Raw genomic sequence first — 27,193 nt, 5'->3', positions numbered from 1 at the left:
TAGGTTGCAAAATCTACTTGAAAAATTGCAGAATGCTTCAAGCAGAGAGTTCAATGTTGTATTTAAAGTCCAGCCATGATGTGAGCTTGTTATACATACGTAGTTTTTCCACTTGATAGTTGTTAGTTGCAACAAGTCATCTAGGACACAGCCCTGTCCTGTGCCTCCTTATAGAAAAAGCAAGAATCTGAAAAATTGAGCTGGAGTTTTCTATTCAACTAGCATGTTGTTCCACTGTATTAGTTCAGTTTTTCAGTTTATTGCTTACCTTTTGCTGTCTAGATTCATTTGTAACATAGGGCAAATCAGGACCAGGGTTTAGCAGCAGTAATATTGTGAACTGCAGTTCTCCCTGATTCTGCATGAGTTTCCTCCTCCCCTTGTGCTTTCATTGTTCCAAGTGTTTGTGTAGGCATATAGAGAACCAATTCAGGCAGAATCGGTTTCCTGATCCTTCCTGCAGCATGATTGCACAAATGTGCTTATGTTGGTACAGGGCAGGGAACAAATGGTGGGAGCGTGAACATTTAGGAATCCTTTTGACATTAATTTTTGGCGTATTCTGCTTTGGAACATATGTGAAATAATTATTTTGGCTCTTCCTTGCATTGTGAACTTGCTCATGTTGTTGGAGAGCAACTATTGGTATCTGAAGCCTAGTAACTGGTATTTGGCAATTTGTGGTGTTCAGACAAATGTACTTGGAAACTTTACTGTTTTCTATGTGGCTTCTTGAACTTTGTCTAGAGGTGCAAGTTGTATGTGACTCTCTTTGCTGATGAGATATATTTCTAGTATGATTTTTTTTTTTAATTGAAAACAAGCTAGTTCTGTCTTAACAATACAGGACTTACTCTAAATTTTGACGTTCTTGTTTCTTCCTGTTCCACATGATTCCAGTGCATGACTTGATGCACAGAGTGTGTGTGTGCAGTGTGTGCACTTTGTGTAAGTTCTAGCTTCCATTTTATTGACTAACAGATAAGAATATATGTGGAATAAGAATACAAGAAAATGACACCATTTGCTACCATTTTTATGGGCCTTGAAGTACAGTTATCAAAATGGTATCTAACAAGATATATCTGTGATATGTGCAACTGATTAATTCTAACATCATAATTTTAAATATCATTATCTGTGTTGATTTGAGCAGTATCTTAATTGTAGTATGTTATTTCCAAAGATGTACAATTTATGTCTGTTTTTGCATTCTGGGTTTTTCTTTTTAAATAAAAGGACTCTTTAGATTTTATTTGCATAAAGTAAGACATGGTGAACTGAGATACCATCAGTAGATTTGTCAGCCCGGTTTATCACTTGGTGAAATTCATCAGGAGAGAAATATTTAGCAGCATATTAGTAGGAGCAAAACTGTCAGTTGTGCAATCTGAAGTGGGATGTGAGTGCTAACTGCAGAGCAGTTCATGTAAGCCGCTGGAAGTAGGACAGGCCTTCACTAGGCAGCAATCTGCAATACTAAATCTCACATAAGCTAATATGACTATTTAAAGAAACTGGTATTTAGAAAATCTTAAAATTATTGATATCTTGAATGGTGCTAAAGGGAAGTGTTTCAGTATGGTATTATTGATGAAATAAAATGAAAAAGTGCACTCAGTGCCTTTGTGTTTCTGAAAGTCTAAACATGACATAGACTGACAAATTTAATACTCAACTGTTAGAATCTTATAGATTTGTGTATTAAAAAGGTGCTCTGATGCTAAACTCCATTTATTGTAAGTATAGTGTTATATCTTTTAAAATTAGATTTCAGTTGTTTAATTCTGATATGTTCTTTAAAAGTATAAATACATCCTGACACAACATGTTGTTACAGGAACTCTGAGAGAACCGATGATGCTACAGATGGTGCTCACAGAGGATTAAATTTGATTCCTTGGTTAGAACAGTTAATAATATACATAGTAGATCAGATGGTGTAGAAGACTGGAGTAATTCAGTAATGTCAGCAATGTCATGCTTACATGCCTGATTCATGGATATAGGATATGATTATGAATCACATGTGAAAACAAATATATTGGAGGAAAAACTGGTTGAAAGTAAAAAGTTCAAAGGTATAGGTAATTTTATAGGAAAATAATTAATATTAATTGAATACACTCCTCATGTATAATTTTAACCTGTTTCAGTTTATTTGTCTGAAAGCTTAAGGGTTTAGGTCTTCAAAGATGTTATTTTAATCTTAAAATCACATAAGTTAAACTTTTTATGCCTTTTACTAAATTTTTAAGTAATTACGTGGTAGAAGCTTTTTCAAGTGCTTCCCTTCCTTACGTCTGCTCCCCTTTCGTTGCTAAGAAGTTTTGAACTACCTTTTCATCATGAAAAAAAGATGATGGTTGAATTTAGCTTAGCTCTTGAGCCCTGTCTGAACAGGAACTGGTCCACTGAATGATGATTATATACTTTCACTAGGGTGCTGAGGATCAATCTTCTAGGTTCATGCACATCAGAGATGTTAACAAGGCTGGAATATGAGGTTTTATTTAGCAAACAGGTACTAGGAAGTTTGCTTCAGAAATCACATGTAGCTGTATTTTCAAACATTTGAAAGGTCACCTGTAATTTGTTTTTCTGATTTCCTGACCAAATTAAGGGAGTAACTTAAATGCTGGGCTACTATTCTTCCTTAAGAGCTGACAAATTCTTGGACAGGTTAAAGTGTATGATCAGAGATATGCTGTGTCTTTCCCAGCTTCCAGCTGTTAGAAGGAGAAAGTTGTTAGAATAGCAGTAAAGAACTAGTCAAAACTAAAATACATAAAAAGCTTGGATACATGCTGTTATATGTGCTTAGATGTATGTTTTGCAAGTAGTCCCTGAATATATATTAATGTGTTATTGGTCAGCTTAATGTTCTGTTGACAAATGAACTCAAAATAGTAAATTCACAGTTCTGTTTATTCAGTAGCTGTAACTGCTAAACATATGTTGGATATATAAGGCAACAGTACTGATCATCTTGTGCATTTTGCAAGAGTTAAGGATGTATTTTTATTACAGATGAAGTTATGAATTTAAGTCATCTTTGGACCTGTGTAAAATTTTTTTTTGAGATATTCTAGTTTAAGATATGATTAACTGCTATAATGTGCAAAGATCACATCTTCGATTTCTAAAGGTGCATTAAATAGTTCTCACTACCAAATCAAGATGTATGGATAAAACTTGGATTTAGACTGCATTAAGTATTTCCCTTCTTGGTGGTGGTGTACTAATATAAGTGAGACTGTCCTGTTGCTGAGAGTAGGTATCAAATGCATTTTTTTTTAACTGAACTTTTAGATGTGTTTGTAGGTTTGTATAGTAAGCATTGGTAAAGTATAAGTAAGGTTGGAAGGAGGAAAAAGTGAGAGTTTTTTGATGATTTGCATAACATACATCTCCCAATTTCCTCTCACCCTGCTTTGTTAGGGTTGACAGGAGTTCCTCTTCTACAGCAGTCTACTTGGTCAATTATTGTATACAGTGGTCAAAGTTCCTCTTCCTTTCAAACTGTGTCATTGAGGGAGGGTGTGACAAAGAGATGGAAAAGCCATAACTCTATCTTTTTTTTTTTTTGAGTCAGAGCAATGCTGTAATTTCATAATTTCCTATCGGTCTAAATGAAGTGTTTATACTGATATTTTGTCAGAATAATCCTCGACATGATTAATGTATTCAAACCACTTTTTGCAACTTTTATTTTACACAAGCATTGCTGATTTGAGAGAACTGTTTTTAATGCAATTAAATTCAAGTAAAATTAGATCCGACATCAAATTCAATTCTCTAGAGAATTCTTTTTATATCTCTTGAGTAAATGTTGCTGCTACTGAATTGTTCCTAAATAGTTTTGTAAGATAGTATGTGTTGTTTTAAGTGCCTTAACAGGTGATCTGAAAGTTGTCTGCTGCTCTTCAGTTTGTTTTGAAGCTTTCATCTAGGAAAGATTAGAAAAGCTTTAATCTGTGTCTTAAGTCTTGATTTTATTAATGATGTTATTTGACTTTATTTCTTAAGCAATGAACTGTGATTTCATTGATTATTTTTTTATTTCTCTTTTCTCTGTGTATAAAAACCCACAAATTTAAGTTCAGATTTAGACAGCTTTTTTGTGGGTGTGGAAGAAGGCAGAGAGATGAGCTAATGGTGATTTAAGGAAAAATCTAAGCCTCACTTGCTTCATCAAGTTTCTATGTGGGAGAAAATCAATTTACATACATAAAAAGATACTGAAATGGCAGAGTAAATGGACATTTCTCAATAGTGATTAAAACAGGTTTAGGTTTTTCATGCAGAGATCACTTATATACATGTTCAAGTGATTTGTTTTAACACACTTTGAAATGTGTTGGTTGGTTGTGTTTTTTTCTTAAATGAATTATGAATTTAAGAGAATTACAGCAGTTTTCATGGAGCTGAGACTGCAGATAGTTTTGTTTTTGTTACTTTAACTGAAGTGTGACCAGTCACTAAGCTTTCAGATTAAGAAGATGTATTCAGAACAGGTGCTTCAGAGACCATACTTTGGGTTAAGGACTTTGATCTCCGAGTCTCTACTGCTGTTACTGCATGCGTTTGTAAACATCATTTCAGAAATTACCTGTATTTCTAATATGGAGTACTGGAAAAGCCTGAAAAAAACCTTTACATTTTAAAATTTGTTGGAGACCGTGATGTCTTGAATATGTCCTTTTCCATTGTACCCCTTCCCCTTGCCCTGATGTATTATTGCATTTTCCTATTCAGGAAGCTCATTTAAGAAACATCAGTGTTGTGATTAGAAGATAAGTGTATTCTGCCATTTTTGTCAAAATTTTGTCTGTTTTTCAAAATGTTTTTAGTAGAAAGATGTGCTGCAATGGTGAACTTTATTTTCTCAGTCTAATAATTTAATAAATGTCACAAATGACGTTGTCAAGTTAACTGTTATATCCTGCTCAGCCTACTTGCCATATGGAGGAGTTTAATTATTAGGAGTAGGAGTGATTTACTTTAGAGCTTTTAATTGAAAGATTAAATGAAGCTCACTCTGAGACTGTCTCGTCAAGCATTTGAAGATTTTAATGACATCTTATGTAAGGATTTAAGGTAAAAGCAACATGTTTGTTGTCTTACTATGAATAGCTCTTTTGAACATCTGATGAAATTCTTGTAAACACTTGTTTTTCAGTAATTTCAATATCCCTACTGTAACTGATGCTCAGATTTGTATGGGTCTTTAAAAGTTGTTCTCTTAACAGGATTTTTTTTACCTTGAAGGGAATCATACTGAATTTGTGAAGAAAGTGTAATGTATGTATTTTAAAGTACACTGTAAAAGTAAAGCAGAAAAGAAGTGAAAGAGAAACCTAGTTAAATTAAGATGCATTTGGGGGTAAGGATTCCAATTGGAGATACTGTGGCCACCTGCGTTGGTTGTGAAAAATGCAAAGAAATCCTACTTCTGTCATCATGGCTTGCTGAAACATAGTTGTTTTATTTAAGCTGAGAGTATATACCAAGGAATCTGACACTTGAATGTTTCTTGCCTTTTCTGTGAGGTTTCCTTTTATCCCAGATGGCTTCTTAAGAATGAGGAATCATAGAATTAGCAGAACATGGTACGCTCCTGAATTCATCAGAAAAAAGCAGTCAGGGAAACACTGCAGGCTTCCATATGTTAGTGTAAAAAAGTGTGCTTCCTTCTTGGTGAACGCTGAACATCCTCACACAGAAGTGATGTGTAGTAGGTAATTTCTCTAAATAACTCTCAGCTGCTAAGTTGCTCTGAATGAAACAATGGAGAAATTTAAAAGCATTTACACTTAAAATTTGGAGGTGTGTATGTGTTTCCAGGTACCTGTGAAAATCATAAAGGTTTTCTGTGTTCCTGTATTCTTAAAAAGACTGAGACATCAAACAGATTTAAGGACTCTGGTGCTTTGGATGCCAGGTGGGAACTGCAAACGCCTGGCTATGGTCCCTCTGCCCCAGGCTTTGTCAGAATCATAGCTTTTATACTCCAGTGTCCATAAGCAAAAGGATGTGAGATAACTGCAGGACTATTAGCTATTTGTTGATCTGTCTGTCCTTTTCATTCTGAAGTCAGTCATGCTTCCAACAGTTTAGGGAAAAGTAAATGCAGAACAGATCACAGTGTGAAATGCATACAACCTTTTGGTTTGGAAACATTTCTCATGATATATTCCTGAAATAAATTTCAAGAACTTTGCTGATATGAATGCTTAACATATAGATGTAATTAATTTTCATTCCTTGCTCACATTGACAGTGTTACTTTGTAAGTTTAACTCCTGTTGCCTTCAGGAAATGGGCTGAAAAAGCTATGATTCTAAAGTTTAGGATAATTTAAAACTAAAGTTTTTCCCGTAGTCTTGCCTTATTTTAGCCTGATGGAAAAGAGGAGAGAAAGGGGAGGAGGAAAAAAAAAAGAGGGAGGAAGTGCTAAGTGTTACTCTCCCATTATCTGTAAATACAAAGTTTCCTCTGTACTGAGTTGGGTAACTCTACTCCATTATCAAACTGTCTCCCATATGACTGGTCTGTACCAGTGGTTTTGTGCTGCTCCCTGGACTAGTGAAGACTGCTTTCTCCTCTTGCCTCAGAGCTAGGAGGCAGTCACAGAGCTACTTAAGGCAGAGAGAAGGTTTGATTCAAAACTATTTGTAGTGTAGTTATCACTCTTTGGGTAATAAATTTAGATTTAATATTATCCTTAAAAATTCCCTCCTTATCATGGCCAGAAGTTCTGAAACTTTTGTTGTGAGCAGTGCTAGAAACTGGGGATGTAAAATAACTCCTGCCTAGAGTGACTTACCGTGTGCTTGTGTGTCTGTTGTCCACCTCTTCTGAACTGTCTCTCTTCTGTTTGCTTTGATAGTTCTTCTGTACTGTTTGTTAAAGGGAGGATCAAATTCTAAGCTATCTGTGCACTACCTTAGTATCATCTCTGTGCTCCTTCCTGTGATGATTTTGGACTAAGTGTATTTATTATAACATGCCAGACTAAGGAAGGAGAAATTGGCCCAGACATGAAATGAGGTTTGTCCTTAAAATACAGTACAAGGTTTGGAATTCTGAAACACCTTCAATAAGGTGGATTTAAAGTTGAAAAATAATCAATTAGTCTTGTAATTTGTTGCAGGACCTCAGGCCTGTATTTATGGTGTTTGCCATATCTTGAGACTTTTCCTATTGACTTTTATTTTAACTGATTGTCTGAGGGGTTTCTAATAATTTTTCATCTAGCATTAATTTGAACTGTTTCTGCCACGCAAATGTGGCAAAATACTGCATGTTAGTGTCCTCTGCAGAGCTCCAGATGATTCATTTATGTCAGCTTTTATTTTGTTTGGTAGGGCTTCATAGGCATGCTCGTGAAACAGTTTTTACTTACTCTTTAGGTTGTGGCTTGGTAATTTCTTTCAAGTAGGAGATTGTTCTGTGAAGAGGAGGATGGCAAATATTGTCAGTCTGGGAATGTTTTTATTTCACCATATGAAAATAAGCTTGAAGGTAAATCTGAATTCTGTTGAGAGTGAGTTCATTTTAGTTACAGTTGACATGTCGTCCTACTCTGTGTTTCTCAATCCCAGAATGAGCAGTTATTGTTTCTTGAGACTCAAAGTGTTGCTGGAGTCAGCACATGGGACGGAGCACAAGCAGCCTGTTAACTTTCAAGAAGAGCTTTGTCTTTTTAAAGTACCTTCATGATTAAATAACCCGAAAAGGCATGTTTAAGGTAAAGAAGTACTTGGCTAAGAAACTGATCAATATTGGTTTTAGAAAATTCCCTCTGAGAAAACCTTTCTGGTATGATAAGCTAGACTTTCAGCTGAACAAAATGGAAAAAATCATTTGAGTGGGTGCTTGCAAACTGTTGATACTATTTATCTGATGTTTTTGCCTATATAAGAATAGAATTAATAATAATTATTAGAATTAAACAAGTTGGGTGTATTTGAGATCTGTTTACCTGTTTTAGCAATTATGCTTTTTTCTTAAAGCATAGTATAGATCTAATCTTGCAGCACGAGATTTTTTCTTCTAGTATGTGACTAAATTTAATTAGTGTTATATTCTTTGTTTATGGCTGAAATTTAGTTATTAGCAGAACTTTGAAGTGTTCATTACTATTGCAAGAGAAGCATTTCTACACCAGGCCCTCTATATTGCAGAGATAGGTCCTTTAACCCCCAACAGTAATGATTTTTTCATTGCAAGGCAAAAATCTAAAGTCTGTGTATCATACAAATTAAAACCTTCTTGAATGAAACAAAAACGGATCAGTAAGACATTTTTTTAAAAATGTTAAAATATGTTTCACTTTTTTCCACAAAATATTAGGTGCATTGCAAAGTTGAAAATTGTTTTGTGATTGACTTCGTTCAATGTTTAGCACTGTCTTTAACTTATGTGAAGCTGGTCTACCATCCCTCTGTTCTGTGTCTGTGTTATTGTGGAGTGCTTTTGTGTCGTGATTTGTTTGTTTGTATTAGAAAAATCGCTACATGGGCACAGATAACAGGTAACTGTTAGCTTCTGCATAATAAAACTGGTATAAATTAAGACTCCATTGACTCATGTTTAATTGTAGGTACCAGTCCCGTTAATATGCATCTGAGTTTCCAGCTATGCTATGGTTGCTACCTTTGTACTTCTGCTTTGAAGAGTTATGCAAACTAAGTCTTATCGGCATCCATTATTTTTTATTATTGTTACATTTATGATAGAAGAGCAGAATCATGCCAACTCAATTGATATGGAAATGCTAAAACGATAAATTTATCTTTGTGTGCAATCTCTTGAGCCCCTGTTTCTCTATGTGCTTCCTTTTGTTGCTTACGATAAATTAACTTTTAGTAAATTCTGGAGTAACATGAAAGCTTAATCCTTTGATAGGCTATAAGCAACAAACATTACTTATATGCTGACTTAGTTTCTATTTGCATTTATATGATTAAAGTGGAGTGTACTAGTTTATGGCATAAGCCTCTGCATTATTATAACATCTATTAATGCGGGAATTCAGTGTCTTGTTGAAGTTAACTTTCGAAAAATGATGTCTGTGTCCTTCTACACCTTCTGTTCTTTGGTGTTTCAGTACATCAGAATTAATGAATTAATTCTAATTATTAGTTAATGTCAAGGTCTGTGAAGGACCAGTCTTTAATTATAGTTGATTATCACGCATTTTGGAATTTTGGAGCATTTGGCATGTGCCTTGTGGAAGGAAAAGAACAGAGATGTAACAATCTGATGTGGTGGAAGCAGAGCCATCAGATGTACACAAATCATGAGCCATCAGTAATGAATGCAAAAGAAAATGTACTAGTTTTGACCTGGAGTTCTTCTCACTGGTGACTCTACCTTTTTTGATCAAAGCATACAGGACTGATAAATCATGTAGTAATAATAATCATTAGAATTTTCTTTGCAATGTGTTTTCCTTTCTTACAGTCCTCAATATTTTGCACTCACAGTTTGAATTTGGTCCGCAAGGTGGTTACCATCTGTTGGTTAGCTCTTTCTGAAACTATGACTTGTAGGACATGATGGTTCTTTTTCTCTTCCTCCACCACACTGTATTTAGCCTTGGCTTTCAGAAATATGATTGGGAAATGCAATGACTTTATTTGCTATTGCAGTGGCTGCATTACTAAAGGTGGATGATAGATAGATGAAGATAGCAGCTACTGGGGTGGAAAAAAAATAATCCAAGTCTCAAACTCATCCAGCCTATTCTTTGATCTTTCTTCCTGGATAATAATAAAAAGTTGAGAATTTCCTTGCTCTTCACACATCCCCTCACCCACCCTTCACTTTTTTTGGGTAATTTTATGGCTAAATTGTAATATCTATGACCTTGTGGCTATGTGCAGTGGAGTACATATACACATAGAGAAATTGAAGCTCTTTCTCTTCCTGAGGAGCTTTATTATTCTAGAATGATAGTAGCTAATATTTCTATTTTGTCTTCTTTTTCCTTCCCTTTAATCTAGATCCCTGCAGTTCACTCAGCCCACCGTGCTTTACTGAGGAGGACCGATTCAGCCTAGAAGCTCTCCGCATGATCCATAAGCAAATGGATGATGACAAAGATGGTGGTATTGAAGTAGATGAAAGTGATGAGGTAGGAGTAAAAAGCCTTCACTTGTGCATACATGACTTCTGTCTTTTTTCCCCTCTTATATAGCTTCTCTCTAGCACTTGAGTAGTAGATGCTTTTCTTTTTTTCTTAATTCAGCCCTTGCCACAGCCACATGTGGAAGGAAAGTAAAATTTCTAGAATTGTCTGAAATGGAGTGTTACTGTCCATTGTTCTAGCCTGAAGGACTGTTTTATATGGCTGTATAAAAGCTGTTACTTCTGTGATTACTGTAAAAAGCAGGTAAATGGTGTTGGTTAAGCTTATAGGAAGGTGATTAAGAGTTTGTGATATGCCACATGCTATTTTAGTTTTTGTTCCAAGGTCTTCTTGCTTAAGGTGTTTCTGGGCTTTCCTCCTTACCTTAGATCTATTCCAGGCACTTCGTGGTGCAAAACAACACCTGCTACAGACAGTGGTCTAGAAAGCTTTTTTTTTTTTTTTTTTGTATTTTTGCTTGCATTTTAAGGGCAAGCAGTAAACACATCCAGATGTAGGTTAAATGGTTGATTAAGTTCTATGAACTGAAGAAACTTATTAGAACTACTTGAAGTTTTTTTGAATATGCTTGAATGAATTTAGGCCAGGCTAGCTCCTAGTGGTCCTGGCAAAGGGCTTGCCCTTGCATGTGCTCAAATTTGCCAACAGGGTTCTCAAGATTACTGAGCAAGAATGGAAATATCCTTGTAGTTTCATTGGTTTTCGTTGCTTATTTTGCCTTCTGGCTGTTGTATAGGCTTGAGAAAGGAAGTGAAGATGTCTCCTCATCTCCTGTCCCTTAAAAAATGAGGGTAGTGCCATGGGATTCTGAAGCTCGTTCTCACTGGAGGTGAGCGAGAGAAGAATCTTACACTGATTTATCTTCCCTGTTTTGGAACATCTCAGGGAAGATTCTTCTCCCTGGATGAGCTAAATTGTGAATTATCGTTGTCAAGTTTAACATGATGCTACTTAGTGTTCCGTGTGACTGTACAGACAGCATCACCAATGATTGATGCTAGGTTGATAAGAGTTTTCTGGAGGAATACAGTAAGTACAATGGAGAGAATGTACCTAGAATAATGTACCTTTTAACTTTGAAGGAAAAAAGTATGCTCTGTACTTCAGAGTGTGTCATGGTGAGGTAGTTCAGACACTGGAAATACACTCTGCGATAACCGAGCTAGACTTTGATTGTCATTAATGTTTGAGAAGGGCACAATTCTGTCTGTGAACTGAAACATTAAGAAAGTTAAATATTGCAATATTTATACATTGGAGACTTTATTATTTGAAAGATCTTGGTTTCCAGTGGACCATCTTTGTATCTAACCTTGATTTTCTTCTTGCGCCAGGGGAATGTTGAGATAAATCCAAGCAACAGAATCTACTTTTGAAACGTGTTAAAATGACTGAAATTAGAACAGTTCATGAGGGATGCTGTTATTGCTGGGATAATGAGAGGAGTGAAACTATGTACTTAAAATACTCTGTGCGTATGATAAAATTACTGTGAGGGTAGCCCTTTTTTCTGCTATCTTCTTTTTTTTAATGATTGAAAAAATATTTAAGACCCCCCCCCCCCCCCAAATTAGCTTTTCTCTACATAGTTTCCATGCAAATCAGTGAGTAATAGGTATTTGTGTAGAGTGCTTACTTTCTAAGACATTACAAACAAACGTGATATTAATGAGAAATGCAACTTAATTGCAATTTCAACTAGTAATGTGTATGTTCTTTTTGTTAGCGCTCTTACTGGTTCTTTACCATAATCCTAAAACATCTGACATTTTAACAACATAGTTACAAAGTTACCTGGTTACAGTAGGTCTCAAGGTATTCTAAATATGTCGAAAATTTTTTTTTTGTCACAGTTGGTAGTGCTGCTTGTTGTAATTAAGAATGAGGACTGATAATTAAAACCCCTACTTTATTAGAAATAAAGCTTACGTGAAATACAGGGATTTTACTTAACAGCGGGGTAATGGATTTCCTGTTTCATGCTGCCATGGTTTTTGCTGACAAGAGCACTGTATTGAGTATGTTAATTAGATATTCATCAGATTTTTATTTGGCAGGAAAACGTGACAAAGTACAAGATCTTTCTGCTATTTTACCAGCACTGAAACAGTTTCACAAATTACAAGTCTGTATTTACAGCAAGGAATTCAGTTTTTGTAAATAACATTTTGAGAGGAGAAGGTAACAAGGGCTAAAGATGTTGATCTATTTCAACTGTTTTAATTTGCTATTCCAGTTGAGAAACTCCCAACAGCGATCCAGACATTTCAGCTACATGCTGTCCTTTTCCTAATGTGCCTTATGCCCTGATTTATGTTGTAATGTGTTTTTCCTCTGTAAAATGAAGTCTCAAATAAAATCATTCTGAAGAGAGAGTTTCTCTAGGATATATAGAAATTTGAATAGTAGTAAGAAAATAAACTATCTGGTACTGGAAGTCTTTTGGATCCTCTGTGTGTGGACTTGAAAGAGGCTTGTATTTGACCTTGAAGAAGTTGATGTGGGGAAACTTGATCTAAGTTTTTATCATGGGATTTATTAGTCATTTGGAACACATGAGGGATTTGTTGAAGTCTTCTAAGGAAGCTACAGGGGCTCTAGTTTGAACATGGACTGGTTAGACATTTTTTTCATATACTTTTGTCTGTTATGTAACTTAGACTAGATGATGTAACTTACAAAGATGGAAAATCTTGAACTTTTGAATTAAAATACAAATTTTAAATTCACTTTTTTGATTCTAGTTGGTACAAAATATTTGGAAAAAGGAGCTTTTGTCATAGCTATTCATATGCATTGATTTTCTTTTTTTTTTTAAATTCAGGAGTCATGTAATTTTCTAGTATTTGCCCTGAATTTTCAATGTAAAATGATGCACTTCAAAACAAAAAGCATAACTTAAAGAAAAAATAAGTTTAGGTAATAGATTTGTGTTATACTACAGAATATATTTTACTGGGCAGCTACTGATTTCTGTAAGTAAGGCTATCATAGTGTGAAAACCGGACAATGTGGTACAGCAGAGAAAAGGAAAAAGGAAGTATGTGGAAAAGACTACACATAGTGTTAGGGCAGGCTAATAGGACTTTATCAAATCTGTCTCCTGCTATTATAACCTTATTGTTAACATATAAAAGATAGCAATTGTTTAAACTGGTTTAAATGGTAGGCTGTTAAAGGATAACTGAAAGAGAAGAATGTATTACTAACTGGGGTTTTAGTCATGTGTTGTGGGAGGCTATCTGCCTCAGGAAGCATCTGTTACACCACGTGTACATGATTCGTTTTAATGATGAAGAGACACCAGCAGTAAGGCAGACTTATCATATGTTCACTATTTTTACATTGACTTTTCTGGTTTCCAAAGAACCTCTATGTGTAGATTCCCCAACAAATAATTTCCTCAAGAAATCTCTGTGCGGAAACAGAATAAGTTGATATCTTTGAAATATTAATATCTTGTTGCATATCTAATGTCACAGAAAGCTAATGGCATGAGCTTAGAGCTTTGCATGGGATCCTTGAGTAGATCAGTTATATCTTGATATTTTCTTTGAAGTTTTTTGAGTGCACTTCCATAATTACTTAAAAAAACCCAAGCCAGCTAACCTCACATAAGCCCACTACAAAAAGGAGTCATACAAAAAACACTATGTGAAGAGCAAGAAACTGCAGGACTGCAAGCATGAAAGGATCAGAATATGGCTTTTAAGAGTGTACTGGAAGAAGTTGGAACCTCTGGGGTGATAGTGGCCTAAAACAAGGAGCATGTTTGTGTTTCTATACAGCAATTAAAGCAGAAAAATTAGCTGTTAGAATCTAATCTGGAATAGCAATAGTAATATAGCACTATGGCTATACTAAGTTTGCAGGTGCAGAATATTTGACAGCCCAAGATCTTCCTTTGAAGCAGCCATTTCTGAATGGATGAGCTCTATTAAGTTATTGTTTGAAGTCTTGAGGTCATATTTGCGTTCATGCTACATATAATCCAAGAGAAGTGGAACAAACATAATGTCTTGAGAGAGTATGATGTGTTTTTTGAGAGAAGATGAAGTGGAGTCCAAAATGAAAAAAGTTAAAGAAACCAGAAGGAAATAAAAATGGAGAAGATAAAGTCAAGTGTAAACAACTCAGTTAAAAATAACTTACAGAACTATAGTGAGTTTAGAAGTGTATTCTTCAGTATACCCTCTTTTTAATGCTTATTTGGGATTAAAAGTTTTGTAATAAAGAACAAGCTCATGCTCTTACTATTTTTATTATGGAATTATTTTGTTAGTTATATTTGTGGTTGTTGATGCATTCTTTAGGAATTAATGGTTCATGCATCTACATATCACAGTCTATGTTACAAGCTTGGGAAGCTATTATGCTTCAGTATGTTAGGGAAGTCTATAGAAAGACAAATTGACATGGGACTTTTCAATATGAAATAATTTTCTGAATTATTGCTGATGTAGAGCTGCCTATTCAATTTGTGTAAAGATTTGTTGAAAGAAGTCTCTGGGTAGCTTTGTTCTTCGGTTGCTTAAGAGAATGAAACATGATTTACTATTTTGGACCAGAGGGCTATTAATTTAAATAATCTGTTCTTGACAGTAATGAGTACTAAATACTTGGAACAAAATTGCAAGAAATTCCATGACAGAAGAGCTAAATGCCAAGAGTGCTCTCCTTTCAAATGTGTATATTTTGGATATTGGGAACATCACATGCAAGATGAAAATACACTTTAAGTATTTAATGTTAAACTCAGGAGGATGACTGATTAAAGAGACCTTCTGTATTCTTGAACAAAAGCAAATTTATGTACAGTGTTTCTCTTCCTTTTGATTGTCACATCTTTTGGAGGCTGTGAAGATTAAGCAGAAGATTGAGGTGTGGAGGAGAGGAGTACAACTGTGTATAGAATAGATGTTAAAAAATAATGGGAAACGTTGTTCAAAAACTTCATCTCCATTTAGTGCATCTTGGATCTTGTTAAACTTGAGAAGCATACCCCAGGTGTTACAATTTCAGTTGGGAGAGGTTCTGTTATAGATTGAACTCTTGCCTCATTTTGTTGTCTGCAAATACACATTCGGCAAGATGTTAAACATCCTTTAAAGTTCCCTTAGAATTCTGGCTTTGTCCTTGCCATTTATAAATGTCCTTAAACTGGTGTTCATATTTGTGTGAACCAGAGTCAGCTGGGTATGCAAAATTCTGCATGGTAAAGAAATATCTGCTGCAGTCGTTCAGAAACTGGAAACATAACTGTTTTGCATAATACTGGGATAGTTCCTCATGTGTTTTACATCTCACTGTGTGAGAACATTCTGTTATGAATGCTATTATGAATCTTTCAAACAAGGATTTTGAGCTTCCTAACCAGCGTAGCAAACCTTTTGCTCCAAAGCTATTAGATTTATTTCCATTCCCTCAGTTTATCATAGACCTGTTAAAAGATTTTTTTTTTTTTACATTGAATTTTTTCATTGAACTGTTAACATATTTGTCCCCAGGCAGAGTATCTTTTAGCCTCCTGAAGTTTAAGAACCTCTGAGCACGTCTACGTGCTCTTTTTTTCAGAGCAGGATAGGTAGGAGCCACGTCTTGTTTGGAAATATCGTGACTGGTAGTCTCCGTCTGTGTGCAAAGAGGTCTTGTAGAGAGATACCGTGTGTTATCATGGGTACAGTTGCATAGAAACCTGTTCCAGTGTGATTTGGATCAGACCTACTTCATGCCTTGCACCCTTGAAGGTGCTTAATCTAGTATGTAGCTGTCTGCATCTGTTTGTATAGCACTGCAGGCATTTAGTCTTGCTACAATGAAATGCCTTCTTGGAAATTCTGACTTTGTGACTTGGCTTAGAAGAGATTGCAGAGGTTACTTTGCTGTAGAATAGCCACAATATTGTTTTGAACATCAATAATATCTTTTTCAATATACTTAAGATATACTTGGTAACACTTTGACAGCCATGTTCTACATTTTTCTAGTCATGTTTTTACTATGCTTCAATGAATTTTCTTAGTTTACTGTCTAACATCTGTAGAAACCATTTCTACAAAGTAGAGAGTTGTGAACACTGTCATACCTGAGTCATGGTATGGTGACTTTTAAAAGCACATTTACCATCATAACTTAGTCAATAAATGTGACATAACAAGCTGCAACAAGTTTGGTAGCAGTCGATGGGAGGGAATGTACTAAAAGATTGTCTGGCAGTGACCAGCTATATCTGAAGGCAGGCTTAAAGGAAAACTGAAGTTGTAACTTTTGTAGATTTTCATTTGAAGGACTAAAACTGAAGGCAATAAAACTGTTTAAGGAATAGATACTCAAGGAACACAGTAGTACATAGCCAGGAGATGTTACTAATTGCTTGTAAAGTAAACTTGTCAGAGAGTCTGTTTTAAGTTGGTGAAACTGAAAATCATAAACTTGAGCCTTCATGCAGAAGAAAATATAAACATAGCATGAGTACTTCCTTCTGCACTTACTGAGTGTGGTTAATTTTACTTTTCCACTGGTGTTTGCAAAGGTATGCAATTGTTTGCAAGGAGAAACTGTCTTGGAGCTTCCATATTTTAACATATTTTTTACTTTATGTATTGTTGCACGTGGCTTCATTTTGTAAGCGCTTTCTCGGTGTCAAACCAGTATTGCATTTCGGTGCATCTTTTTTGTTTGTTTGTTTTGAAGGATTGCAATTTATTTTTGGTGGTTCTTCAGGTTGGTGTTTGGTTATGAGTTGACTGGATGTTGATATTACTGTACTACAGACTTTCTGAAGAGTAAGGTTGTGGCATACCTGACCTTGTAAATCTTTTCTAGGGCTCTACAAATCCTGTCTCCTCTGGGGAGATGAAAGTTTCCTTAGGTAACGAGTGATAGGACAGGAGTAAATAGCCTCCAGTTGTACCAGGAGAGGTTTAGATTGAATATAGGGAAGAACTTTTTCACCAAGAGGGTGGTTAGACGCTGAAACAGGCTGCCCAGATTGTTGGTGGAGTCACTGTCCCTAGAGGTATTTGAAAGATGTATAGATGAGATACTGGGGGACATGGTTTAGTGATGGGCTTGGCAGTGTTGGGTTAGTGGTTGGACTTCATCTTAAAGATCTTTTCCAACCAAAATGACTTTGTGATTCTATTACATTGCTGAACCTTGGTCATTGGGGTGTGAATCTTTGTAGAGGCACGATTGTTATGGTATTTTTGGGATCGCAACTCAAGTTTTGAGTCTAGGTGTGGTGGTTTTTTTACTCTATACTTGTTTTTTTAAGTAACTGACAAATGTTTTAGGTTTTTTTTTTTCCACAGGGAGTTCTTAGGTAACTAATCTGTTGCTTTCTTGGTTTAAAATTCATAGTCTTAAAAGGCCGTCTGTCTCTTAAGCAATTACGTTGGCTAAGATAATCCTTAGATGTTTTTCGTTAGAGCTTATTCTTTTAACCTCCCTATTTAGAATTATTTTTCTAACCTTTTCTTTGTGTACTTAATGACCAGGGCAACAGAAGAGAGATTAGCTGCCATGACAGGGAACAGAAAAATCCTCTCTTTTTTTACCAGGGTGATTCTGTTTTTATGGCTTACTTCAATTTAGGACACAATTCCTTTCCTTAAAGGAGAAGTTCCATATTAGGCCAGTTTTGAAACAAAAATATTTTAAATAAAAGAAAGATGTTTGATCATGTCATATCTCTTTTCATTAGTAAATACATTCAGTCTTTGAAATGTGACAGCATCTTTCAGGCTATGCATGCTGTAACTTTACTGTTGCCACTGATGGATGTTTGAGAACCTCGCTGAGGAAGTCATCGTGCTTATTCTCACAGGGTATGGGAGTAATATGGGGAGGATTGAACAGAAAAGAGGCACTTCTCTCTTCTTGGAGGAATTTCCATGCATGCATAATCTCTCCCCTCCCCTGAGAAGTAGCTGCAGACCTATTACTAAACGCACACTGCTTCCAAGTTTGTGTGTGGTGGTCCCCTTTGAAAAAGGGACATAGTCAAAGACTCTAAACAGTCCCTTAGTATACACCAAATCTTTCCACTGTCATCCTCATCTCCCGGGAAATCATGTCTTTTGAGCTTGAATTTGTTTTCTGTTTTTATGCCGAAATTTCAAGTCGAGCTTTTTTCCTTTTTGGCGCTGCCACCCGTCCGGCAGCCGGTTGTGTTGGGCAGCGCCGGGAGCGAGAGTCCGCACGGGAACGGCTGCTGCCCCCTCTGCGGGCGCTCTGCGGAATGACACGAGCAGCTGAAAACTCTTGTGTTGCTTTTCGGGGTGCCAAGGTAACCTATGTCCATTTTAAAAATCAGAACGCTTTCTTATAGTACTTCATAGTGTTTTGGGGTGAGATGTAACACCTTGAAGCTTTTTTGTTTATCATTTAGCATCTAAAATTTACTCCTTATGCTGAATGTAGTACTGTTTACAGGAATTGAGTTCTTCCTTGACAGCAGCTGCAGCTGTTCAGATGTTCTCACCCTGAAGTACTATACAACCTGAACAATCCTGAAGTACCATCTTTACTTACAGTGAAGATAAAAGCAAATTTATTTCTCATGAGCAAAACGGATCTGAGATACGAGTTTTAGCTGAGGAGATGCAAAATGTGCTGGAACTTTTACATACAACACGTATTCCTTTCTATATTTTTTTTCCAGAAACTTGATCAGCTTACAACATGTGTTTTTAAAACAATTTGGATTGACATTTGGACTCTCCAAGGGCAGTGTATCACCAGTCAGTAGAAAGCTAGGGAGTGAATTAAGATGCACCTTAACCCCCATATGAAGGGAGATGGTATTTACAGGGAGTGACCTATATTTTTCACTGTTGTCTTGGCACATTTTTCACAAGTTCCCAAAGGACACGTTGGAAATGTTACTTGATATAGTAAGTACTTAAAATCTGAAGGGAAAAGGTGAGATGGGCAGACACTTTTTTTCCCTACTGCTCTAGCTGTGAGACTGTACTTTAATCTGGAAAGGCTGAGTGACATTAATGAATAAGGTGATTTTTTTTTTTTTGTTTTCTTATTGTTTAGTTATTCTTCTTCATTTTACCGTTTAAAAAACAGGGAGTGGGAATGCATAAGCCAATCTGCCTTTGATTGCATGTTGCGTGTTAACTATGGATATGACCAGTTTCATGGTAGTTGGGCCAGTTTGAGAAGTACTCAGGAGTTCATGCTTGGACTATGGGATATGCAGCAAAGGTTATGTGGCAGATACTTTTACATTTGCATGTAATTACTCTGATCAGTCCTTCTCTATGTTTACTGTTCCTTTTTCTAATAGATGGTCCATGGTGCTTCTGCAGTTCTGAACTTGCTTTGCCCTGAACAGACTGTTATTTTCAACTGTTTTCATATATTTAATAAACTTGCATATTTCTTATGGATATACTATGTGTGTTTATATATGTATATTTATGCTTTTCTCATATTCATAGGGAAGAGGAGTTAAAAATGCTTGTGTAATTTTACAGGCTAAAAGGAACTATTTTAGGAATCAAAAGTCTTTAGAAAACCAAAGCCTGACAATCAAAAAAGTTTTGAAATGGTAAATTAAGGAGAGAAAGTTTGCATCCAATCTGTATTTGGAACCAAAAGACATGTATGGCTTCATGATTGGATTGGGGAAGACATCCAGCAATTAGAGGAGAAACTTGAGTATCTTCCTGTAGTTTTAGATTCCCTTCCTAGTAAGAGTTAAGTTTTTAATGAGGAGAAATGGATAAATGTTAGTGCTTTCTTGCATATTTCTGCTACTAGACACTATCTCTTTTTATGAAGAGTTAATGTCATGGTTTAATGTTGACTGCTTTGCAGTCTCTCCTGCAATTTCTTGAATGACACAATCTTTAGATGTGTTAAAGCGAGACCTACGCAAGAAGCTCTGCAGATGAATTATTACCAGGACAAGTGGGGTCTTCTGCAGCACACTGCTAGCTTGGCCTTCTTTGTCGCCTCTGTTTGAGGTGGTGATGACATATGACTAGCCAAATAAAAACTGCAGGTTTTTTTGAGCTAGCTGTCATGACTATCTGTAGCTGGTTTTGTTTGAGCAACATTGTTCTCCAGGAACTGAAGAAAGCAAGCAATCTACTGTAGGGGATTGCTTGGCTCTCATGTTAGTTTTCTGGTGCTATTATCAAGGTCTCCATCCACAGAGACTGGTCATGTCGTGCTTTTAGGCATTGATATCTATTGAAGGTTTACTCTGTTCCTGAGAGGTGATTTGCCTACCAGTGTTCCAACCTGTCTAGACTTGTGGGAAATAAAAATAAGATGGGCTTTAGAATTCCTTGCTTTTTTTCTAAATGTGTATTTAAGAAATCTGTTTGTAGTGACTTGTGAAACACTGCTATGTATGATTTAATTGCAGGATCTTCGTTTTTATCATGTTTACTAAAAGGAAAAGAATGGTATTTTGACATAGGCTCCCTCTTAGTTACTGAGAGCGAAACAGCTTTGTGTAATTCTTTGGAGTGTAACCACTGAGGAATGCTTAGCAAGAAGAAAATTGGCTCCAAAATGACTTTTCATCTGATGAAACACAAGTCAAAGTTCTGTCATCTAATCAAAAGACTTAATACTTAGTCAACACTTTCTCTCATTCCTCAAGCAGTTGAATTTAACTGGTATAGCAGGATTCAGGCATTATTCATAAAAGATTGGTACTTTTTCAAATCTTAATATGGTCTTCAAGTAGGTGAAGTTGGTTAAATGTCTTCAGAATAGAGAAATAGGCAGTGTGACTTGTGGTGCATTCTTGTAATAACTGTAAATCTAAGGCATTTTAGTAAAAGTTCTTAAACCTAGTATACCAACAACTGCACCCTCATGTTTTTCCTAGGTTTTAATTGTTGTGAAAGTAAAATCCTGTAAGAGTATTTAACTTGCTTTCTGAGTCTTTGAGGTGGTCAACTTACATGAATTGTGTGCTACTTACATGGAAAAGAGGTAGTTGAGATTCTTCTCTACCTGATTTCTTTGTTGTTTCTGTTAAGAAATTACTATTTTGGTGTTCAAGATGACGTTTTTCCCTTTCTTCAGTTTCTGAGGGAAGATATGCAATACAAGGATGCCTCTAATAAGCATAGTCACCTGCACAGAGAAGACAAACATATCACCATTGAGGATCTGTGGAAACGCTGGAAAACATCTGAAGGTATGTAAAGAACAACTAAAAATGATGGTGGTTGTTGAAAACAGATACAATTCAGTAATTCTTCCATCACATAGTTTAGAGTAGTAAAAGGATGACCTCTTAAAGCATCTTCATGAATCTGTTTTGGTGTTGTGGTTTTTATGTGTATGTAAGTCTGACAAAAAACTTCGTTAGTCCAGCTAGTGTTAATTTCCCGTTGATGTGCTGTGTGTATTGTAAGTAAACTAAGCTAGCTTACACAGTGGTCTGTGGGAAGCTTTTGAAGGTGACTGCTGGAAGTGCTGAATTAACAGTGATCTGGTGGTTACTGGGAAAGTGTGAAGGCTCTTAGATAATAAAGTGCCTTCATTTAATATTAGGTAACACTGGAAAATCTGTTTTTCCTTTCTCGGTGTTTTAGGAATTTTCATTTATTTGTTTGTGCTGCTGATTTATAGTGTCAGTTTAATGCAGTTTGACAGTATTAAACAAGAGAAGGGTGGTAGATAGTGTAAATGATGGTATCAGTAATTTGAAACTTTGTTAAGTAGTTTGTTGGAGTATCTATGAGAATCACAAGCTCTAAATAGTGCCCTTGACGGTGCCCATTAGTGCTTATGCAGAAACATCTTCTGGATCTATTGCTGCAGGGTGGAATCAGCCATTTCTTTCCATAAAGATTGATTTAAGTGTTTTTGTCGAATAATGTAAAGTTGCTTTATGTTTAAGATATTGGTGATATGAGACATAGGATTCAAGGGAAGAAAGTAAAAACACGGTTTATGGTATACTAGATGGGCTATTGCTGTTTGGTGTCTTTTAGGATTAAGGAAAACGGGTTATTTTTAAGTAATTGCTTGAGACAAATCTTGCACAGTTAATGGAACCATTAGGATTGGCTCCATTCAAAGCTTTAAAAATTACCTAATGAAACAAAAAATAGCAGCTTTGGAATATTGCTTTTTAATATTTCTGGCACTGGACAGGCTTTTGGTATCGCCACCTGGTGTAGAACCGTTAAGGTGACTCTGTAGTGTTGCAAAGTAAAGACTACTATAGGTTTTAGCTGCATGGAAGGAATTGTATCGTAGCTCAGATTGTCACCTTAACCTATCCTTGCTGTGTTGCCACATAGTTTCGATGAGTCTTTTAGTACAAAACAGGACTGTCACTTATTTAGGTGATGTTACTTAGCTTTTTGTGACCTTTTGGATTTTTTAATCTCAAAATCTAATTGTGCAGAGTTTAATTTGAGGAATGGCTAGGAACTATATTAGCTGTTTTAAGGCACAGAAAACACTGCTTTCTGAAAGTCCTCTGACTTACATTGTTGTGTATCGTTTCTTTAAGTGGCAGTATATGCTTCTTGTATGTTATTTGCTTTGACACTCTCCTTTTCTTTCTAACTAAGCAGTACTTTTCTATATACAGAGCCTTTCAGCTCTTCTCAAGTATCAAGCTTAGCAGTAAGGTGCATCTTCAGAGTTTTTTTTCTGCAAGGGCGTTGAAGAAGTGGTAATTGCAAGTGCAGCAAAGGGGACAAATGAACATTTGTTTTGATGTCTGAGCACAGCAGTCTTTGTACAACTATATTTGAAAGATCTGTGTCTCTAGAATGCCTATCTTCTCTTTTTTTTTGCCCCTCTAATAGGCTAAGAGTGTATGAATTTGTCTGAGGAGAGATGTGTAGGTATTTAGTCTCAATAGTAAGGGAGTCTGTAAAAATTGTTGCAGAGGTCTTCAGGTGGGTAGTTCTCTGACATATATCTTGATGAATACGTAGGGTGTTGCATTCTTAGTGATGTAGCATTGTCCTTTGGGACTTGATTTTGTAGCAAATTAAAATTCCAGTGATCAAACCTGAAGTTCATGAATGATTTATTATTGACAGACTAATCTGAGTCCTATAAAAAACTAGTTATTACAAACTACCTGAAAGGTAGTTTTCCTTTGACCCTTGTGGCATTTTGACCTTTAATGTATGGTATGTCCTGCAGGCTGCCCTATAATACAAAAGAGCAGCTCTCCTGTCCTGTGTGTGTCTGTTTTTCAAACTCTTCTTCCTTATTTGAGGAAAGTAGAAGGTGACCTGAAGTCTTTTACCTTATTTGAGAGAATAGATAAATAATGTCTTTATGTATGATAACTTTTTGTATTCTGAGGTAAGGTTACACAAGTGTTCTTGCAGCAGCTGGGACTAAATTGTATACCATAAAGATGTTATGATTACCCTGCAGTTTCTTAACTGTTTGCTGTTTGGGTTTCAAAAATCCAGAGATTGGAAATGCATGCTAGTGGAGCTTGGCTAATGAGCAGTCGTGTAACACTTGAGTGTTCTTCAGCGCAGTTCTGCAGACTGTACCGTCTGTGTGAGAGGAACAAGAATCATAACAACTCTTGAAAAGACAGTCCAAATCACTTTTTTTCACTTTTTCCATGCTATGTAAATGCAAACCTACTGGTGACAGTGTATTTCATACTCATGTTGCTGCTGAAGATTTTGCTAAAATAGAATGGACTTTTTTTAATCCTTGTGTGTGCTTGATACAGCACAGTCTTGGGTTTTTCTATATTTCCTGGTCAGCCTATTCTCAGATCTAAGCCTGACTGTCACTTCCTCCTTGCCTTGAAATACTCTTATCGAATGGAATTTGATTTCTGAAAGCAGTAGGAGGCATGTAGGAGTACTGAGGCTGATATTGTAAGGTTGTTTTACTTAACGCCTCTGTACCCTGAAGCATTGTGCTACATGATAAATTTAACACAAAAAAATGGATATATAGCCTGATCTTCTAATTGGTTCTTAATGTGGGTTAGTAAAGAACACCTTTCATGCAGAGCCAGTTGGAAGCTACTTTTGCTGTTCTCGCCTTCAGACATGTTGTTGTAGCTGTTGAAGGTAAAAAAATCCAAAACAACTCAAACTTGTGACCTGAAATGGAACAGTTGATGGAAGTTTAGAGAGTGAGTGCTGCACTGGGATGTAAACATTGGTTTCTATTCCAGCCTGTCCAAGGCATGCTGCTGACATCCTCTCACTCAAGATCTGTTTGTGAAAATAGGTAGAGAGGGAACACATGCTATATGTGTTTAACTTACAGTAATTGTCAGTTGCTACTCCACTGTCTGAAGTACTAAATTCTTTTTGGGTGATTAAAATAAGGGCAAGTTACACAACCTCAGCTAATTAGCAGAAGCTGTTGTAATATTCTAATTGATAATGCCGGTCAAGATGACTTTCAGCTGGCCTGTTTGTCTCTTGGACATCAGCTGAAACACAAAACGTAAATGGTTTATTAACATTCACTTAAACATAAGGAAAAGCTCTTTTACTGTAAGGATGAGGGAGCCCTGGCACAGGCTGCGCAGGGAGGGTATGGAGTCTCCTTATCTGGAGGCTTTCGAGACACACCTGGACACATTCCTGTGTGACTTGATCTAGCAGAGGGGTTGGACTGGATGATCACTAGAGATCGCTTCTAACCCCTACCATTCTGTGATTCTGTTTACTTAATAAATCAACATTTCTTCTGAAAACAGTTAAGAATCTTTGCAGTGTGAAAGGGATTTGTTTACAAATCAAAAGTCCAGACATTTTGCATAAAAGCTTAGAGTAATATGGCAGAACTACCTGTTGTGATATCAGTACCTGGAAAGAAGTGTCTCAAAAGCAGAGGAAGAAATGGGACAGCATGCTGGGAAGGAGTTATAGCCATTCATATGGATAGAATACAAGTGCTTTGAACTGTGAGTTTATTTTGTAAGGCTATAAGCAAGTCTGTAAAATGTGTTTTGTCTCTGGTTATCTGGAATGATGAAAATTTGAGTTATTTAAGCCTAATTTTCAGCTACGTTAGTGTAGACAAGTCCTTAGTTTCAGTGTCAACTGAAGTATGATTTTGAAGTCATAAAAAATTTGAGTTGCCTGCAGCTTACCTGTCAAGCCTTTAGCAGGTCTTTGTAAAGTATCATTGTCAAAATTTACCACTGAGAATGTGTCCTTGTGACAAGGTTTCTAAAGAAATCCCTGCCTAGTATTGTCACATGCAAGTACTTTTATTTATTTTTTTAAATTAATTTGATCATACTAAGATTTGTCTGTCCAGAAGGTGGCTGTTACTTCATTTTGATAATGTGCAGGCAAACTTTGGCAGGGTTCATAAGTGGAGGGAGCGATTTCCCTTCAACTTTGTCAGTGCAAAGTTGTGAGCTGTAACAGCTGGCCTGTAAGGGAAATGTTACTATTTATTTGTAAAATCAATGGGTAGTAATTCCTTAGTTTCGTAGAGCATCTGTAGCTATCAAAGGTTATCTAGACTGTTGTTGCTGTACAGGAAAACTTAATTATTCTCTACATATTTAAATAAGTTTTGTTAGTGGGAATATTATTGCGCATAATAATATGCGCTTTGAGTGTATTTTAGAGAGATTTAATTGTTTTCCTGGCAAACTTATTCTGTCTTTTAGTATTTTCTTTCAATCTCTGCTCCCATTTGGTGTTTAGGAGACATGAGCCTCTCTGAAGAGTCTTGAGAAAACAAGTTCTTAAGCCATCATCCTGTGAAGGATCTTGATGCATTGCCTTAGAAGGCTACACCACCTGCTGACTTGTGTTCAGTTCTGCAAGGGTAGCAAGGGCAAATGATCGAGGCTGAGATCAGTTTAAGCAGATAGAAGTCACAAGATGCTGTCCTGATTTCAGCACAAGCAAAACACTGAATTATTCTGTGGAATTTTTAATAAAGAAGTGTTTCTATTTGTTCCATGCTTATTTGTTTATAATTTGCCTAAACTTCCCCTGAGAAGCATATAATGAAAAGGGCAAAATGCCAGAAACACCTTTTGAATGTTAATTTTTCTGCAATTATATTTGGTTAAACCCTCTTGCTCACTGTAACCTGCTTTTCTGTTGCTTGTCTTCTATGTCTTGCTATCAATTTTTACAAAAATAAAGGTAATTAAACTGGCTTTTCTCTTCCAGTTCATAACTGGACTCAAGAGGACACTCTTCAGTGGCTGTCAGAATTTGTTGAACTGCCTCAGTATGAGAAGAATTTTAGAGACAGCAATGTCAATGGAACAACACTTCCCAGGTGAATGTTTCTTCTGGATTGGTTTCAAGTAATTCCCTTAGGTTGCTGCATTCGTCTATATGTGGGAACAACTATACCAACCTAAAGTCTAAGAAGATATGGTCAAATGCAGGAGAAGACAAGTGTCCTTGCAGTTTTGAAGAGCTGGCTGCATTTTTCTTGACAATTATTTCAAAATATAAGTGCTTCTTGCCACTCCGTTCATCTTAGTTTTGTCTCTTGTTTCTTTATGGTTGTGAACTTTCTTTTCAACAGCTTTCAATCTGTTGTACAGATGTACATCAAAAACTGTCTGCAGAACCCCTCTTCTTGAGCATAATTACTAAGTTGGAGTATTGCGTGTATTTCAGAGAGTAGATGTCACAAGTCTGCAAATACACCATTACCTTTAACTATGCCAAATGGATTTATTTCATGATTGCTCTAGAAAGAAAAGAACAGGGAAATGACTGAATGTTCTTCCTTTGCCACAGACTTTTTTTGTAGCACTACTGTCATTGCATCTCTCACTGTAGTTCCATAACTATAGGTAACTGTGGGAAATGCTATTGATGTATTTCTTTTCATAGACTGATTTTGGGTATAGCTTGTGGAATGGGTAATGTTTTGTCTTATTAACAGGATAGCCGTAAATGAACATGCTTTCATGATTTCTCACTTGAAAATAATTGACCGGAGCCACAGACAGAAGCTGCAGCTTAAAGCCTTGGATGTTGTTTTATTTGGACCTCTCACACGTTAGTATAATTTTGGAGTCTATTATTTATAAGAGAACCTTTTAAATTA

The 27,193-nt window shown here is 36.1% G+C and overlaps 1 protein-coding gene across 3 annotated transcripts in view; it reads left to right on the top strand.

The window, feature by feature from the left end:
- STIM2 (stromal interaction molecule 2) overlaps positions 1-27,193 on the top strand; it is a 69,942-nt gene that overhangs the window by 26,797 nt on the left and 15,952 nt on the right. For all 3 annotated transcript variants that reach the window (XM_061991992.1, XM_061991995.1, XM_061991994.1), the window contains exons 2-5: positions 10,014-10,144; positions 21,221-21,335; positions 26,296-26,407; positions 27,029-27,144. In XM_061991992.1, the coding sequence (XP_061847976.1) occupies positions 10,014-10,144; positions 21,221-21,335; positions 26,296-26,407; positions 27,029-27,144 (474 nt within the window). The remainder of the gene's footprint in view (positions 1-10,013; positions 10,145-21,220; positions 21,336-26,295; positions 26,408-27,028; positions 27,145-27,193) is intronic.

Source organism: Colius striatus, chromosome 3, assembly GCF_028858725.1.
Source record: "Colius striatus isolate bColStr4 chromosome 3, bColStr4.1.hap1, whole genome shotgun sequence".
In the NCBI taxonomy this organism is placed as follows: Eukaryota; Metazoa; Chordata; class Aves; order Coliiformes; family Coliidae; genus Colius; species Colius striatus.
The sequence above is the reverse complement of the archived record's forward strand: the minus strand, read 5'-3'. Positions and strand labels throughout refer to the sequence as shown.